General features: G+C 39.5%; 1 protein-coding gene across 3 annotated transcripts in view; it reads right to left on the bottom strand.

The window, feature by feature from the left end:
• Positions 1–663: 663 nt before the first annotated feature.
• The window catches only part of STXBP4 (syntaxin binding protein 4), a 167,106-nt gene continuing 149,135 nt past the window's right edge, over positions 664–18,634 (bottom strand). For all 3 annotated transcript variants that reach the window (XM_064494946.1, XM_010990369.3, XM_064494948.1), the window contains one exon: positions 664–5,852. In XM_064494946.1, coding sequence (XP_064351016.1) covers positions 5,738–5,852 — 115 coding nt within the window. In that variant the 3' untranslated portion in view covers positions 664–5,737. The remainder of the gene's footprint in view (positions 5,853–18,634) is intronic.

Genomic DNA, 18,634 nt, shown 5'->3' with positions numbered 1-18,634 from the left:
CTCAAAAGAGCATGCGTTCCTCTGCTTTCTGATGTCACACACCTTTCTTGAGGCAATGAACATGAAATGGTCTAGAAGTTCAGATACAGGATAGAGAAGGCGGAGGAAGAAAATGAACAGAAAAAAGCTTTAATTTCAGCTGAATGTCCTTTGCATGAGACACAAATCACACAGGACCACAGCTGCTCTGCATTGTATCCCTAGGACTTTGTGAAGTGTCTGCCATCTGGTAGCACTCAGTATGTCTTTAAGGGAATAAGGGAATAGAAGGGCATGAGAGTTAAACTGGGACCTAAGTCAGGGACAGCGTATTACACATTCAATTTGGCAAGGATATACTGAACACCTACTAGGTGACAGGCACTGGGTTAGACCCTCCTCCATGGTGCTAGGTCCTTCCTACAGGGGTGAACAGACAAATTCCCACCATCATGGAGCTGACTCCCTTTCTTAAGACAATAAACAAAAAGATCGTTACAAGCTGATAAACAATATAAAAGAAATAAACACAGCCATAAGTTGGTGATGGGGGAACAGGAATGGGCAGGGGTCAGAGCTATTCATCTGCTGCCTTTTCCTTCCAACCACCCCTTGTACCCTGAGAATGCAATTCACACTTAAAAATAGTATTAGTTAGATGTAAAAAAAGTCATATGAAGAAAATACGTACAAAATTGCATTTAATGTTTACATAATCGTCACGCAGGCACAATGATATTACATGTGAGCTTTGGTTAAAACATCTTGGGTTTTTTATTTCCAAAGTGAAGTTCCACAGGCGTATTCTATTTCAAGTTCTTCTCATCCTCTCAAAATTTCTATGCGACAGAGTATACAAGTGGTTTTAATGTTAGCTTAGTTCTTTTTGTTCGGTATATTGCAAAATTCAAGTTTGTTGACCTTCGAAATAGCTGCGTTTTACTTAACAGAGAAAATAAAAATGTCCATTTTCCCCTCGAAAAAGGACAATATTTTCTAATTTTGCAAACACTTTGTGAAAGTATCATTTGACTCCGTATTTTTCCAGCTGCTTAGCATTTATTATTGGAGAGGCCCTTCACGCAGTATGTGCCTCTCCTTTCATTTCTAGTCAAGGGGTGCTGTTATTATTTTGGAATTATTCAAATTTAAGAGAGTGAGAAAGGGCTTCTCTTTAGGGTTTTTTTTTTTTTTTATTAAACAAAATCCTAGCTTCTTACTCCTTTAAGGAAAAAATAAAAGGTTTTTGAGAAAAAAGAAAAGACAGGAAAAAAGCTTTTAGATTGTGAGCTTCCTATTTGGGACTCAGAGCTATTCGGAGGGGTGTCTTCCAGACCCTGCGTGTTGTCTGGCATCAGGCAGGTGCTCCAGCATGGCTGCTGAGCTGAACTGATCTGGGAAGAGTCAGGGGGTTACTATCCTCTCCGTTCAGATGGGAAAGCCAAGGCTCAGAGTGCTTTTGTATTGTGCTTTGCACTTCAGCAAGGCCTCTCACCCAAGTTAGCTCATTTAAAAGTCAGTCCTCACCACCATTATATACAGAGTAGGAAAGGTCAATACTTTCAAATAAAAAGATGACGGTCCTGATGTGTTTGACACACCGTGAACTAGTCCCTGCTAAGGACAACTAATAACTAATGATGAACGGATACAGGGATGGAAAGAATTATTCTTCTAAGGACAAAAAAAATTCAGAAAAGTTATTGGCAATCTTTGGACTAAAACAAGTCCTATAATACATAGGGGGAAAAAAGCTCTCTTACACTACTGGTGGTAGTGTAAATCAGTCTTATTTTTATGGAGGAGGATTTATGAACATCTACCAAAATTAAAAAGAACATAACTTCGGTGTCATGATTTACTTTTAGGAATAGATTTCCATTACAGACCTACTGACACAAGAGTGCATAGATATGTGAGGAAAAGCATTGAATGACTATGAGAATGTTCACTGTGGCATTGTTAGTAACAGAAGATAACTTAAAACAGCCTCTTCATTGATAGCTTGCTGGCTACAGGAATTATGAGTTATCTGGAACGGATATTTTATACTGACATTTGAAATACAATATTATCTATTGCCATGAAAAAAAAATGACCATAGTAAGTCAAACGAAAGATGGTTCACAGTGTGATTTCCTTTGAGTAAAAACACTCATCAAAATATTAGTGATGGCTACCTCTGGAAAGTGAGATGGGCTATGTTTTAGCTTTATGTTCAGTTCTGTACTACTTGATTTTTTTTAACGGAAATGGATTATTTCTAAAATTCAAAAATTAAAGAGAAGCTATTCAATTCTGGCCATCTGGGAAGCTTTTAACTTTCTAACCAGCAGTAAGCAGACCCCAGGGAATGGTTAGCTAATGCCCTGCTTCACCACCGGGCCTAGCGCCGTGCTTGGCACATAGTTGGTGCCCAGTCAATATTCTGAGAATAAAGAAGTAAGGAAGGCTGCCCCCGGTCACTTTGGTAAAGCATATCAAGATGGAAGCAAGCACCTAAGAACATTGACAGTTTCTAACTCTAAAATCAGTGTCAGTGGGTCAATGGAGACGAGTTTACAATGACCACATCAAAGGGCTGACTTCAAGAAAGATAGGCTATCTAAATGCTATCTCACCCTAAAATAATTTGGGGGTTCTACTTGCATTAATAAGGATTCTTAATGAGTCCCCACCATATTTTCTTTGAGTGTCTCTTGGGGCATTTATCTGTTGGTTCAGGGGTCTCGGACGCATAAAGAGGAAGAAATTTCAGACAGTGCTCAAATGGTCCGGCCAGTTCAGACCCTGAACCTCCCCAGTGACATTCCTGTCATGAGTTCAGGCTGCCTGAACACTTCCTGGGACAGTGCCTCCCCTGCTTCCCGGGGAATTCTTTCCCGATGTGTTCAGCTACTGGAAGATGCCTTATTGCACCGAGCTGGAATTGCCTTTTTTGTAAAATTGAGACCCCAGGATCCAGCTCTGCTGCCGGGGTCACACACCCTGGTTCTACGTGGCTCTGCACAGTGGTGTCGAAGAAACGGGCTCTGAGACCTGCCTTGAGCCCCAGCTTCCACATGTAGGTGCTGTGCGACCCCGAGGCAAAGGCTAGAAACTCTCTTCAATCCGAAACTTCTTTACAAAATGGGGATGATCATAGTTTCTACCTTGTGGGGTTGTTTTTGAGAAGATAATGAGATAATACATGCAAATTGCCCCTCAAAATGGACGGCACAAAATGCCCAATAAATATTACCATTACAATTTTTATAGGCCTCTTCCATCAGGAAGCAGGGAGGAAAGGGGCACAAAAGAGCAAAGTTAACACACGAGGTGTCTGGCCATGAAGTGCGTCCTGAGGTCCCTGAGGCCAAGCGACTCTAGCATCTCCTGGGCTTTCCTCACTGGAAACAAAAACACTCCCAGCAAGGGGGGGGGGACATTTCACACCATTAATTTGGCAACAACAAAAAGGTCTGTACTTTCACAATTACAGATACTAACTTATAAAAGTAACCTCAGGTGTTTGAGAATCTGGCTTACCTCTGGGGGTCACAAGGGAAGAGCTCCCCCAGGGTGTTCTCTCAAAACGTGTCTCCCTGAAGCTTCCTCATATCCAAATAGCTGTCAGGTGAGACACAAGTCTTCTCCAGACAGTCTGAGACTGTTCTCAGGGCTAATGACTACCTGTCATCCTGGATTTGACTTTATGTTATTATTCAAGACATAAATTACAAATTCTGCATGTATTCAGGAATGTGTGGTACAATGTATACATATACTTACACTATAGACCTATATAATATACCATATGAAATTTAGCAGACTGGGAGACTTAGAATCTGGGTCTAATTTTGACCTGGTCACTAACTCACTACGTGAACTCTTAGGATCTCAGTTTATGCATCTATAAAATGGTTACAACTGACGATTCTGACATTCTGTTCCAAGGAGCCCCAGGTTTGCACAGCAGTGCTGGGGGCTGCTTTAATTAGGCTCCAGGCCTCCATCTTGCTTTAAGCAGAACAGTGATATTAAAAAGAAAATCTGCTACATATTTTGAGATTCTGCCCTAAGAATTCATTTGAAAAATGAGTCTTTTTCACCAAAGGAGGTTTGAAAATCATGGAATTGGGCAATCCTCAAGGCTCTGAGTTCCTTTTTCCTACCTGTATTTCAGAGATGGGGAGGGAGAGAGGCAGAGAGAAGGAGATGGGGGAAGGGGGAGGAGAGAGGGGAGGAGGAAGAGTGATGGCTGTGGTGGTGGGGAGAAGGGACAAGAGACTGGAAGAGGCCAGAATGACAGACAGTAGCTTCTCTGTGCTACCAGGCATGGTATGGCAACAGAGCATTCTGATTAATTAATGATTCTTGCTCACTTTCTTCCTAAGTATATTACCTAACAATATAATAGTGGATATAAATAAGTTCCTTTTTAGTATTCACTTGTACTTAATGCTCAGGGCATTTAAAATGACTTCCTCCCCACTCCACCCACCCATTTCCCAGCCCCAGGTTTAAATCATTAAACTGGGAGAATATCTTTAGCACTCCAGGTTAATGGCTCACCCCTTCCAGAAACTGTCCTGAAGCATCCTTATGATACAATAAAATAAGATCAAAAGCATAATCAGTCTGGAGGGTGACATTAGCAATGAGGAGGTCAGTCTTGAATGCTCGGCAGAGGAGTTCAAGGATGTGTCTTTTGATAGCAGAGATGCCCCTCCTCTCCTCTCCTCAAATGCTCCCTCTGGCAAGGACAAATCCCTGATGGGAGGCAGTCCCTTCGCTTTAGAAAAACGTAAGCTGCTGAAAGAAGCCTGTTGAAATGATATCACAAAGCCATGCCCCTGCTTGGTGAGTGTTTGGGGAGTGAAGTAGGGGGAAGGGTTTAGAGGAGAATCGTGGGGTTAGGTGGGGGCCACGTCTGACTGAAGGGGGGTCCCCCGGGCCTCTGTGGTCCCCTGAGCGCACAGCTGCAGAGCTCAGCTGCATCAACAGAGCCACAGGGCGCTGCCTGTCGGGTGACCTGACTCTGCAGGGGCAGCAGGGTGCCGGGCAAAGGGAACTGGACCAGGACACGGAATCAGTCGGAAGACGTGGGTGTCAGCTTCAGCTCCGGGATAGGGTGCTTCATTCCTCTGAACCGCTATTTCCCTAACTGAGAAACACCCACTGGCCCTGCTTCACAGGCATGCCGTTTGGTTTAAATAAAACAGGGTCTGAAAAGCATTTCGTAAATTAGAAAGCCCCATCAAGATGTAAGCAATGTTCAGTGGCCTGTGAGATAGTTGCCTAAATGTGATCCTTAAGAACCACCCCCCAAAAAGCCTGCATTTATAAATCACTTTCCTAAGATACGCATATAAAAGGTTAGCAAATTATCAAGTAAATGAAATGTTTCACTATGTTCACATAATTTTTCCTTATGTCTCAATGACAAAAACCATCATATCTGATATTCTACACAGAATTATATATAAAATTACAAAGATCTAATTACACATGAAAAAACTATACATATTATAAAATCTACATATGATTTCAAAAAACATGAGATTATTCTTAAAGAACTTCTATACTGGAAGTCAGTTTTGTAAATGCATAGTTATATCAAAATGTTTTACAAAAACAGCCTAAGTCCGGAGTTTCCATTTTGCAACTTCGTTTGGTTGTGTGTGTTTTATTCCTACTTAGATGCTGTGTCCCAGGGTCATCTACGCAGACGGGGACACCAGGGGACCACGGAGCCTCCGCTCCCCACAGAAAACCATCAGCTCTTCTGGTCAGGAAGCTCTCCAGAGCAGTCCTCTTCATGCTCCTCCAAGCAGGACAGGTTCAGCGTGCTCATCACGGGATGCATCCAGGAAGTGGTCTGTGTGACGTGACTTGAGAAGAAGAAGGAAGGCAGTTACGATCTGGAAGACTGTCCTACCCACCGTGCAAGTCATGATCCCAGCGACACTGCTGCCACCCTACTGCCGTCCCTTGAAGTAGGAAGCAGCTGGAACTGGGTCCGATACTTTTTCAAACTCTTAGGTGTGTTTTAAGGTTCAGGAAAACCCGTTTCTTTCTTTCTTCTTCGGTGAAAAAGAATGTAGGAGGATGCGTCACCTTGGACCCCTTGCTCTTCCTGACCTGTCGGCAAGTCCTGTGGCTGCCCCACTGCATCAGCTCTGGGATCTTTTCCTCCCTCTCCCTTCCCAATGCCTGGGCCACTGAAACTGCTTGTCTCTCTGCCTCTGTTCTAGTCTTCTAATGAATTCTCCACTCCAGCTGAGAGATCCTTCCAAATGACAGATCGTACACTGCTGCTCACCTGCTAAAAATTCAGCGCCAGCCAATGCCTTCTGGATCAAATACATACTCTATAGTGTGAAATACTGTTTTTTTCCCCCTGCCTCAACAGTACTTTCTTTTCTGCTACAGTCTTCCTCCTTCCCGTCTTGTTTATCCAGCTAACTCATACTAATTCTAAAGAACCAAATCTCCTTTAAAGATTCCTCCACCCTGTGCACATCACCAGACTGTATTGTAAATGCCTGCTTAGTTTTAGGCCTTCTTACTGCATATGAAGCTCCTTAAGGACAGGAACTATGTTCTTATGTCTGAATTTACGGTGCCTAACATGTACTCAGAACAAATGACGAGGCATCTCAGGGAAAAGCAGATGCACCCAAGCAGAGGTAAGGACGGATGTACAAAGATACAGGGCAAGTCAGGGCATGGTGAAATGTCACAAAATGTGCCCCTACCTGGTGGATGGGAGGCTGGTTCTTAGACCTAGTATCCAACTGCCAGCCTTCAGCTGGATGAATCTCGTAAACCCACTACCACCTGCCCAGGTCCTGAGTGTTGGACAGACAGCTTCTAGAATAAGATGACTTATTTCTTCTTCTTGGATCCTCTTTCTAGCCCTGGTCCACCCCACAGCCCTATCCATCCTAGATCAGTTTCCCTTGCCTCCATCCTACCCAAACTCAACCTCGTAGCAGCATGGTGTCTTAGATCAAGTCTATCTGAGGGCTGGACTTACGAGGCTCAAATAAGATTGTGGATCTGAAAGTATCTCCCACCTTACAGGATAACATTTCCAAAGTGTGTTACAAGGGTTTTTAATACATATTATGTAACGAAGAGAATTCTATGGTCAAATAGGTTTGAGATGCACTAGTTTAAACAGAGTTAAGTAGGTTCCTTTATTGTAGGATTTCCCAGAGCCTTAAACATACTAATGTGCTTTACAACTCTCCAAGAGTTTGCAACATTACTCAGACTAACACGCCCCGGTTAGCACACACAGGGCTAGTGCTCCACAGAGCACAATTTGGGGTCTACCACAAAAAAGGCACTTACTTTATCGGTTGTTGATGACAATAACGGAAAAGGTTGGATTTAGTACAAACGGTCAATTTCCCTGTCATTGCTGGATTTGGTCTGTTTTCAGTCCTGTAGTCTAAATTCTATCCATAGCCTCCAAAACAAATTGTTCAATTCCTTTGTTTAAATGTGAAAAAATGCAGCTTTCCATCAAGGAAGATCACTTAAGAGTTTCACGATAGGGTAAAAGCGCTTAAGCTGTTTAAGAATCTAGGTGGAGGTGGCAAGATCCAGATATCTTTATTGTTTCAAAGCCTCATAGTGCAGTGAAGTGACACAGAGAATCATTATTCTCTTGACAGTAATCCACGTTACTATTATCTCTTTAAAATGGTTTAATGGAATTTCTTATTATGGAGGCTAAACTGACTAAAGCATTTGATTCTGCACAGGTTAGCTTCATTTCCAGGCCCTTTTTAAAACTGGAAAGCTGCCTAAATTGAAAGTGGTTTTAAAGAATCACCAGTGAGTGTAACGTGAGAGGGCCAGAATACCACTGCAAGGGGAAATGAGGACACGCCATCCTGTACCAAGTACCTGTTTTAAAAGGAAAAAGTTTGATGGGACAATTTGGCTAATTTTAACATTTTGGCATATTTACTTTAATGTTTATCAGCACATTTATAATGTGTTAGCCCAAAGAAGAGACTTTAATTTAAATTGTTGTAAGTATTGTGTCTTAATTTGGGAGGGTGGAAAGGAAGAAAAACAGAAACACTGAACTGGGGGATAAGTTTGGGTGCATTCTTCTTATTTGACTTAAAAAAATATTCTAATACTTCAAATATTATAACTGCCCATATATGGACATTCCACTGAATTGATGACATAAAATAAGCAAAAGAACCATGTTTCAGAAAAAAAATGTAGTTACAGGTGCTGAACAAGGAATATTAGAAAGTTCCACCAGAAAGTCATCCTTGACAGGAACCTTCATTAAACACTTTTTAATAAAAAAAAAATCAACATCTGATCTATCTTCAAATACAAAAGAATACCATAAAATATTAATTGATTAATCTTTTGCTCATAGTACATTTTCCTGTACATGTTTCAAAAATACACACCTTAGCACCAAACATGCAAATACGTTCACTAGCAACAGAGGGATAATGTTCTAGGCTTCCAGTACACAGTTCACACCTGGGTCTTCTGTAGAAACATTCAGAACCCATGCTTCTAAAACTCAGGTAATGTGTGTGAAGTGCCTGGCAAAGAGCACGTATATTCAATAAATGATCATGGCTAGTTTTTTTTTTTTTTTATAATTAGGGCTTTCTGAATATTGTAATAAAAACTTGGAACTCTTCCTATGATGCTGGAATGGGGCCATGTGTGTGTGGACCATTCAATTTTATGTCCCAGTGAGCATTGTGACTAAAGAGCTTTGACATAATCGGTATGATGAGATAATCCCAGATTTACTGGCTTGGAGAACATTCTAGTATTAGAAATATTTCCTCTCTGATTTTGTGTGCTTGGTAATTCAACTGAGAAGAGAGAGAATAAATCAGCCCTGTTGATTCTGTTTAATTAATAAAGACCCCGTGGTTCATAAAGTGAAATGCTGCTACTTAGCATGAAAAATTTAGAAGTCTGGAAAATAAATGAGACTGACTACGAAACATGCAAATCTTCCATTTGAACATACAGTACCTCTGGCAAATGTTCCTGCAGAGAATGCATCTGACCTGATTTGGGGAGCAATCGACAGCAGTTCAGGTATGTTTGAAAATCTAACAGACCTAATACTACTTGCTTCTGAATGATTGCCAAATCTGCTGCTGGAAAACAGTAACACTGGAGCAGAGGAGATGACAGTGGTGTGTTTTTTTTTTCTTTTATAATATTAGTAATTTGAAAGACATAGTTTAGAGCTTATAAAAAACCCTAACAGAACATGCTTTATTTTACTGGCAAAGAAATGTAAGTGAATTATTTAAGTCCCATTATAATTACCCTCCTTATGTTTCTTACCTCCTAACATGCAAAATGCTTTCTTTCAAAATAAAAATTTAGGACAGCCTGTTAAGAGAAGAGTGGTTTAAAGAGAAAAAGTACACCAGTTTTGTAGAAATTCATTCTTGTAACAGTCTGTGATGGTGAAAGTTCTTTTGTTAATCTTCCACTGTAGATGTTACTATTTATATGTCATTGTGAATTTAGCAAGGTTGCATGTATTATTTTATCCATTTAGGATAAAGCTGAAGAATAAGAAGTCAAAGTAATTAACTCACACTTTTCCTTTTTTGGGGGAGGGTGCTGAATAATCTTATGTACATGTATTCATATGAATCAGAAAATAAAGACAAATAAGTAAATATGTTAATCCAAACTGTTTCTGCCACCAGTATCCTGGAATCACTGGAAAATTTTACAGCTGGCCATAAACTGCAAGTAGCAATGAAAATAAAGATTTAATTAAAAAAATTACCAATTGAAAAAAATCAGAAGGCAAGCGACAACATGTTACTATATATAGAAAACCCTAAAAGGTCCACACAAAAACTACTAGAGCTGATCGAAGAATTCAGCAAGGTAGTAGGTTACAAGATTAATGTTCAAAAATCAGTTGCATTTCTTTACACTAACAATGAATCAACAGAAAAAGAAAGTAAAGAAACAATCCCCTTTAAAATAGCACCCAAAGTAATAAAATACATAGGAATAAATCTAATCAAAGAGGTGAAAGAATTATACACAGAAAACTATAAACTATTGATGAAGGAAATTAAAGAAAACTTTAAAAAATGGAAAGATATCCCATGCTCCTGGATTGGAAGAATCAATATTGTTAAAATGGTCACAATGCCCAAGGCAATCTAAAATTTAATGCAATCACTATCAAATTACCCAGGACATATTTCACAGAACTAGAACAAATCATAATAAAAACCATCAAAGACCTAGAATTGCCAAAGCATTACTGAAGAAAAAGAAAGAGGCTGGAGGAATAACTCTCCCAGACTTCAGACAATACTACAGAGCTACAGTCATCAAGACAGCATGGTATTGGTACAAAAACAGACATATAGATCAATGGAACAGAATAGACAGTCCAGAAATGAACCCACAAACTTTTGGTCAACTAATCTTAGACAAAGGAGGCAAGAATATACAATGGAATAAAGACAATCTCTTCAGCAAATGATGTTAGGAAAACTGGACAGCAGCATGTAAATCAGTGGAGCTAGAAGACTCCCTTACACCATACACAAAAAATAAACTCAAAATGGATCAAAGGCTTAAACATAAGACAAGATACAATAAACCTCCTAGAAGAAAATATAGGCAAAACATTATCTGACATACATCTCAAAAATGCTGTCCTAGGGCAGTCTACCCAAGCAATAGAAATAAAAGCAAGAATAAATAAATGGGACCTAATTAAACTTACAAGCTTCTGCACAGCAAAGGAAACCATAACTAAAACAAAAAGACAACCTATGGAATGGGAGAAAATTTTTGCAAATGATGAAACCGACAAAGGCTTGATCTCCAGAATATATAAGCAGGTCATACGACATAATAAGAAAAAAATAAACAACCCAATCCAAAAATGGGTAAAAGACCTAAACAAGCAATTCTCCAAGGAAGAAATACAAATGATCAATAGGCACATGAAAAAATGCTCAGTATCACTAATTATCAGAGAAATGCAAACCAAAACTACAATGAGGTATCACCTCACAACAGTCAGAATGGCCATCATTCAAAAGTCCACAAATGACAAATTCTGGAGAGGCTGTGGAGAAAAGGGAACCCTCTTACACTGCTGGTGGGAATGCAGTTTGGTACAGCCACTGTGGAAAACTGTGGAGATTCCTCAAAAGACTAGGAATAGACTTACCATATGACCCAGGAATCCCGCTCCTGGGCATCTATCCAGAAGGAACCCTACTTCAGGATGACACCTGCACCCCAATGTTCATAGCAGCCCTATTTACAATATCAAAGACATGTAAATTTCCATCGACAGATGACTGGATAAAGAAGAAGTGGTATATTTATACAATGGAATACTATTCAGCCATAAAACCTGACAACATAACACCATTTGCAGCAACATGGATGTCCCTGGAGAATGTCATTCTAAGCGAAGTAAGCCAGAAAGAGAAAGAAAAATACCATATGAGATCACTCATATGTGGAATCTAAAAAAACAAAACAAAAAACACATAAATACAAAACAGAAACAGACTCATAGACATAGAATATGAACTTGTTGTTGCCAAGGGGGCTGGGGGTGGGAAGGGACAGACTGGGATTTCAAAATGTGGAATAGATAAACAATATTATACTGTATAGCACAGGGAAATATATACAAGATCTTGTGGTAGCTCACAGCAAAAAAAAAAAAGTGACAATGAACGTATGTATGTTCATGTATAACTGAAAAATTGTGCTCTACACGGGAATTTGACACAACATTGTAAAATGACTATAACTCAATAAAAAAATGTTAAAAAAATCAGAAGGCAAGAATAGAAAGTGAACCATGTCAATAAAATTACAAAAAAAAGTCACCAAACCTTGGTGAGGCAGCATGTAATCTTGTCAGACACTGGTTATGACAATGACTATAGATTAACAATAGAAAGTATACGTTCCAAGACATGTGTAAGAGAAAATTGCAAGCAATTTGTAAAAAGTTCCCTCTTACATGATTTTGGAAATATGCCCCTAAAATCAAAATGAGCACTTCTCATTAATGAACTTTGTAAATGCCACAGGACACTTGAGCATTTTGTAAACAGGCATTTGGAAATCCATTAGGGCTCTGATCAAATATTAGCAGGATCTTACTCAAATCTTTACAGTCTTGAAGACAAATTTAATTTTTATTCTGTATTTATGGCACTGTCTATAAAAAAATACATCAGATATATTTTTGAAATAAAAAAAATCCAATTAATAAAAAAAGCTTTAGGCCTAGATATATTTTAAGAACTTAAAGCTACAGTACTGTACTACTTATGTGTAATATTAGAAAAATTACTATGTCACTAGACTTGTGAAAAATGAACACTGAAAAGTCCTGAAAGAAATAGGAAAATATGAAAAATACATTCTTTGAAATAACATACACAGGCTTAGACTGCTGTCAATTATTGTACAGAGCCCCAAACATTCCAAGTCTAAAGCTGGTATACAGTAACTTTTTCAAAGAAAGAAACTGTTCTACAAGTTTCAGACTACAGCTTTGGGTAACTTTTAAAAACTGATACTGTGCTGGACACCAGAAACTAACACAACATTGTAAATCAATTATACGTCAATAAAAATAAATAACTAAATATACTGATGCTGTTTTTGATGGTGAGGATAAAAAACTTGCAGAAGACCTCTAAGAACATGTCCTACTGACACTGGTACCTATACACTGGGCTTTTAGGTACTAATAAGCAATTTCATAGAATTTTATAGCTCGTGTGTTTATATATTCTCATATTCGCTTTGGCAGTGTCCACTGAAATCTGCGTTGTCCATTTCACACTGTAGAGGTGCGACCAGGAGGCAGCTCCCAGGCAGAGACAACAGTTCTCAGCTCCCCTTCACCCTCATGGGAGCACATGACTAGCTCCTGCCAGTGGAAGCGGACAGAGCTGACATTTGTGTCTTGCGGGCTGGGTTTTTTAAGAAGCTGAAGTTCCCTCTCTATTCCTTCTCCTCATTCATAGTTCAATGCAGAGCCATGAGCTGGAAGGAGCTGGGGTCTCAAAATCACCACCCGAAGAAAGAAAAGCCACCCATCAAGCAAGGATTCCGGCATTGATTGGCACGTAAGTGTTAAGCCACTGAGAGGCAGCATTTGCTACGGCAGCTAGTGTCACTCTAACGTACTTGAAGAGAGTGTGTCAAGACGAAGCCATGACTATTTCTTTCCCAGTAAATATACGTACAACTTTTACAAACCAAAGAGCTTGTCTTTCTAAAATACAAAAAACAGGCAATAAACGTATATTTTCAGGCTACTTTAAATATGTCAGTAATCAAAAGTCTCTGTCAGAATATAGATGAATGGAAATTAAGTTTAATTAGAAACACATCTGCAAGACCGTTGCCAAAATTTCCATATTAAATTCCCACTTAAGAGTGGAAGTGCATGAAATATAGAATCTACTTTAATTTTTAATATTCTTATTAAAATGGTAAGAATTATAATACACGTTTTAAGGCTTTCACTTAATTTATCCAATAAAATAAGTTTAATAAACATCTGACTAAATGTATTTTTCTTACTTAACCAAATTTGAAGACTTAAAAAAAACTAAAATTATTCGAAACGTGATTTCAAGCTTATCCTAATATTTTTCTATCAAAGTTAAACTGACTACACTAAAAATATAAAGATATAAATATATATATTATTATTAGAGAACTGAACATCTTAAAATCACAAAGCCAGAAGGAACACTGAGGAGTTCCTTATAAGATCATCTCTAATAAATCTTGCAGTGTTTTATCGGTATTATTGACTCCACAATGCTAATGACAGGAACCACTGGAGAGTGAGTGCTCTAACATAGAGACCTTCACTCCAGTAAAAAAATTATGGGATAAAAACCAAATATGCCATCAACCTTTACACTTCTCTCACGAACTTTACACACCGGTTATATGTAAGTATTAGGTGTGGTATGTGTGTACTGGATGCTGCTTTGGCCTTGTGAATACACGGGCTTAACTGTTGTTTAGAACCTTGTTTTATATTTATGTCTTATATATAATTATATTTTATAAATTTATACTCTGATTTACGTATTTATATTATATGTTTATAATTTAAAGTAGAAAAAGTTGTTATGTTGATCACCCTCACTTTATATATGAGAAAGCTAATACTGAGAGAGATGTAGTAACTTACTCCAGGTCATAAAACGAGTGTTAGAGCCAAGATCTGGATCCAGATCGGACCTCTGAGAATTTTACTGTGTTAAACTCCTCTCTGGAGCTTTGTTATCTGGGATGATTTCAACAACAAGATATAATGGAGACTCTGGGATGGATTAAATGACCACCTGAAAAGGGCTTCTTCAGTTTTACAAGATGAAATAATGAAAGATGTGTTGACTGATTAAATCAACAATCATAGATTGTATGTCTAAAGCATTTTTAAAACATTCGCCACAAAATTCATTAACATTTTATTCAGTTAGCATGAATACAATTTTTGTGTGTGAAGCCTGCCTCCCCTGCGGTCTTGTACTTTTCACATCGTGTGGCAATTGAAGAAACTGAGGCGAAGAGCGTCCCAGTGCCCTGTCCAAGGTCACACGGTAGCAGAGGCTGGGCTCAGAGGCAGACCAGGGTCACTATTCTTTTTATAGACTATGCAGACCTGGTCTGAAATCCATGCTGCTCATGGGTTACCTGGGTTGCCTGTATGTCTCTGGGAAGGTACCCAAAGCCCGAGTCTGTTTCCCAATCTAGAAAATGTATATACCTGCCTCAACAGTGTTAAGAGATAACTATATAAATCCTCTGGTTTCTTTTTTAAAAATATTTGTTTTGTTGGTTTTTTTTTTTTAATGGAGGTATTGGGGATTGAACCCAGGACCTCGTGCACTCTACTGCTGAGCTATGCTCTCCCTTCTTTATAAATCCATTAGTTTATTACCTGACACATTCTAGGCCCATCATAACTCCCCTCCCCTCCACTTCTAACTCCCTATGTTTGTTTTCTGTTGGTGCAGTAACAAATTACCACCAATATAGTAGCTCTAAACAAAGCTAATTTCCTGGCTTAAGGTTCTGTAGCCCAGAAGTCCATCATGGTTCTCCCTGGGCTAAATCAAGGTGTTGGCAAGTCCACCTTCCTTTCTGGAGGCTCCGGGGGAGAATCTGTTTCCTTGTTTTTCCAGCTTTTAAGGCCACCGACATTCCACGACTTGTGGCCTCCAACTTCAAAGCCAGCAACACAGCAAATCTTTGACCCTGCTTCCATTGTCTTCTCTCTCTTCCTCTGACTCTCTCCTTCTGCCTCCCTCTTTCACTGCTGAGGACTCATGTGATTAGATTGGACCCACATGAATAATACAGGATCATCTCCTTATTTTAAAGTCAGCTGATTTGCAACCTTAATTCCACCTGCAACCTTAATGCCCCTTTGCCATGGAAGCTAACATGTTCAAAGGTTCTGGGCACTAGGATACGGACATCCTCGGGAAGCCATTATTCTGCTCACCAGCCCCTTGCCTCTTAGCCACTTCTTCCACTAAAGACTAGGGCCTAAATGAAAAGGCACTGGTTTGTGTTAATTCTCGCAATTTGCCTAAAACTTGGCAAACGTGTAAGAAGAAAGAGTATACGCTACATTGTAATGGAGATTACTGGATGAAGAAAAAGAAGATGCTAGAGATCTTATGGAAAGTAATTCAAGGGAGAAGCAACTGTTATGGACTGAATTGTGCCTTTATCCCCTTCAAGTCTACATTGAAGCCCCAGACCCTAATGTGTCAGTGTTTGGAGAGAGGAACTTTGTGGAGGTAACTGGGGTTAGAGGAGATCACAGAGGTGAGGCCCTGGTCCAATGGGACTGGTGTCCTTGGAAGAAGGGAAGACACGCCAGATCTTTCTGCCTTTGTGTGCACAGAGAAGAGGCCGCGTGAGAACACAGGGAGGAGGTAGCTGTCCACCTCTGAGGAAGAGAGGCCTCACAAGAAACCAGTCCTGATGGCGTCTTGATCGTGGCCTTTCGCTTCCAAAACTGTGAGAAAAACTAATTTCTACTGTTCATGCGCACCCAGTCTGCGATATTTTGGAAGTCCTAGCAGACTAATACTGCAACCAAATTTGGAAGGAAAAGTGTTAGAAAAAGTATTTGTTGACAAATTTAAATAAAGTTTCATGGAGGCAGAGAGAATTCCCCATATGGCTAAAGAAAAGTATAACCCTAGAAAGGGAATGGATTTTCAAAGAACTTCACCCAAGCCCAGAGGATCTTCTTGTATCATCCCAACAAAATGCTGAAAAAATGCTCCCTGCCTCAGTTCTACCTGTCATTGGTTAAATGGGGGAAGAAAAGAGTTGGACGTCTGCTGTCCATATCTGTACATTTTATTCAGTCCAGTGGGCTCTGCCATTCAGAGTAACCTCCGCCAACCGGCTGGCCTTTTGTTTAACTGACAGCTGCTCATACAGTGTTTCATATCACTTCACCCCTTCCCTTTGTAGATATTTATAGAAAATCCAGAGCAAGCTGTCGCAGGCTCCTGAGCAATGCCACCTCTGTGCTCCTGTCACAGGGCTTTGGGCTGGCTGGGGACAGGCGTAAGTGGAGGTTTGGGCTACAGGTTTCTATTTGCAGCTGTGCAAATGTTGTCATTTAAAACTTCTCCACTGGCAAACAGCAGTAGAATAAAATCAGGGAAGTGGGGGGAACATCTGTTAAGCACTCACTTTATGCTAGGTGAGTTATTTTATTCAATCCTCAAAACAATCCTGGGAGAGGTAAACTACTATCCTTGTTTTTGGCTGAGGAAAGGGGGTACCGACAATTGGAATAATATCGATTATATCGAGGTCACACTCAAAAATGTGTGGCGTAAGCATTAAAACTCTGGTCTGTCTGACACGAAAGCCTGTATTTTTTCCCCCCACCAATTGCTTGCTCAATGACAGTATTCACACATTGGATAAATATTTATTCAGTACATACCAGGCACCGTACTAGTTATCAGATATTCTAAACCAGTTATCACATAGTATCACATACATACAAACCAGTGGTTTCAATACCCTTACAATTTATTCATAGCTAAGAACTGTTTAGGGACAAAATATTAAAAAAGCTTCGTATTTCCTCCTTCAAGTCCTCTGTTGGTCTCTTTGTTATAGTCTCGTTAAGAATGAAATGCTCCGGGGAGTGGGGGATAGGATACAGCAAGCACGAGGTCCTGTGTTTAAGCCCCAATACCTCCATTAAAAAAAATAAAACCTAATTACTCCCCACCCCCAACACAAAAATAGTATACAGGGCTTTATGTCAATTACATATCAGTAAAACTGGAAGGAGGAAAAAAAAAAGACTGATTTAAAAATAAAAAATAAAATAAAATTTAAAAAAGAATGAAAAGCTCAGGATTCTCATAAACGCAAAGCCGGGGAGAAGCCTACCTGCCTTCTTCTCCCAGCTGGAGTTAGGTGCACGGAAATCGCCCTGACACCTCAGCAAGGGAGCTTCAGACTTCAGCGGTCTGTCAGTGGGCATTTCTTAACTCATTCAAAATTAATCAAAGCAGCCAAATTAATGAGGTCTTCAGAGGAAGGGCTCCTGACAGTATCTACTAAAGTGAAGCTAAAATACTCTACCAAGGGTTTAGGAAAAGTTAAAAGCAGTAGCTTTTTATTTCCAATCCAGGAACCACCCCTCCCTCCCCGCGCTCCCTTCCTCAGTCTTGCTAGTTTCTAATTACATTGGGGTCATATAACATAGACTCTACTTGCAAAATAAAATTGCAGGTAAGAAAAAATAACCTCAAATTTTTCTCTTTTGTGTTTTCTATTTTTCACTTATTTTACCAATGAGATGACACAACTTAACTTGAGCCTTCAATTAATAAGGTAAGTTGAACATGACAAATTGTATTCATACATAGGTTATGATCTATATTCTCTCCTACCTGGAAAAACCTAATAGGATGTCCTACACCAAGTTCAGGCAATCATTTAGGGTCATTAAGAAACTCTGACCGGAAAGAAATGAATAAAAAAAAAAAAAGGAAGAAACTTGCCTATTGGAAATCAGTTTTCCTTTAGAATATTCTTAAATACTAATTCTTGCATAAGAACTTTGGGGGGGTTGCCACTGTTTATTTTATCATTCCAATGTACGATCTGCATTATTACTATTCATCTTGGCAGAGTTCTGTATTAGCAATATGCTCCAAGACCAAAGACTGCAAAGATGTGGCATGTGTCCCTCATGCCCCTCCCCCGGCATCCTTAGCAGACATCTCTGATGGAGCCAGAGACCCATCAGTGAGATTGAATATGGACTCAGGATTCTTCACCGACTACACTGGAGAACGTGAGCTGAAATCTACTTGCTTTCCCTGCTCTAGGCAGAAAGTTTTGCTTTATTCAGAAATCAGACTCCTGAGTTTTTACGGATATGCATTTGTAATACTGTAAGTATAATACTTTCTGTGTAATGGAGAACAGGTTGCAGAATATGAGGAGTTCTAGCTCAGATTTCAGGAGCTGATATAAAGGTGTATCAACACAAAGGAATTGTAAGTCACGTGTAAGTAACTTGTAAAAACAAGGGATTATACCTCCTTGGAAA

This window comes from Camelus dromedarius, chromosome 16 (genome assembly GCF_036321535.1).
Source record: "Camelus dromedarius isolate mCamDro1 chromosome 16, mCamDro1.pat, whole genome shotgun sequence".
In the NCBI taxonomy this organism is placed as follows: Eukaryota; Metazoa; Chordata; class Mammalia; order Artiodactyla; family Camelidae; genus Camelus; species Camelus dromedarius.
The sequence above is the reverse complement of the archived record's forward strand: the minus strand, read 5'-3'. Positions and strand labels throughout refer to the sequence as shown.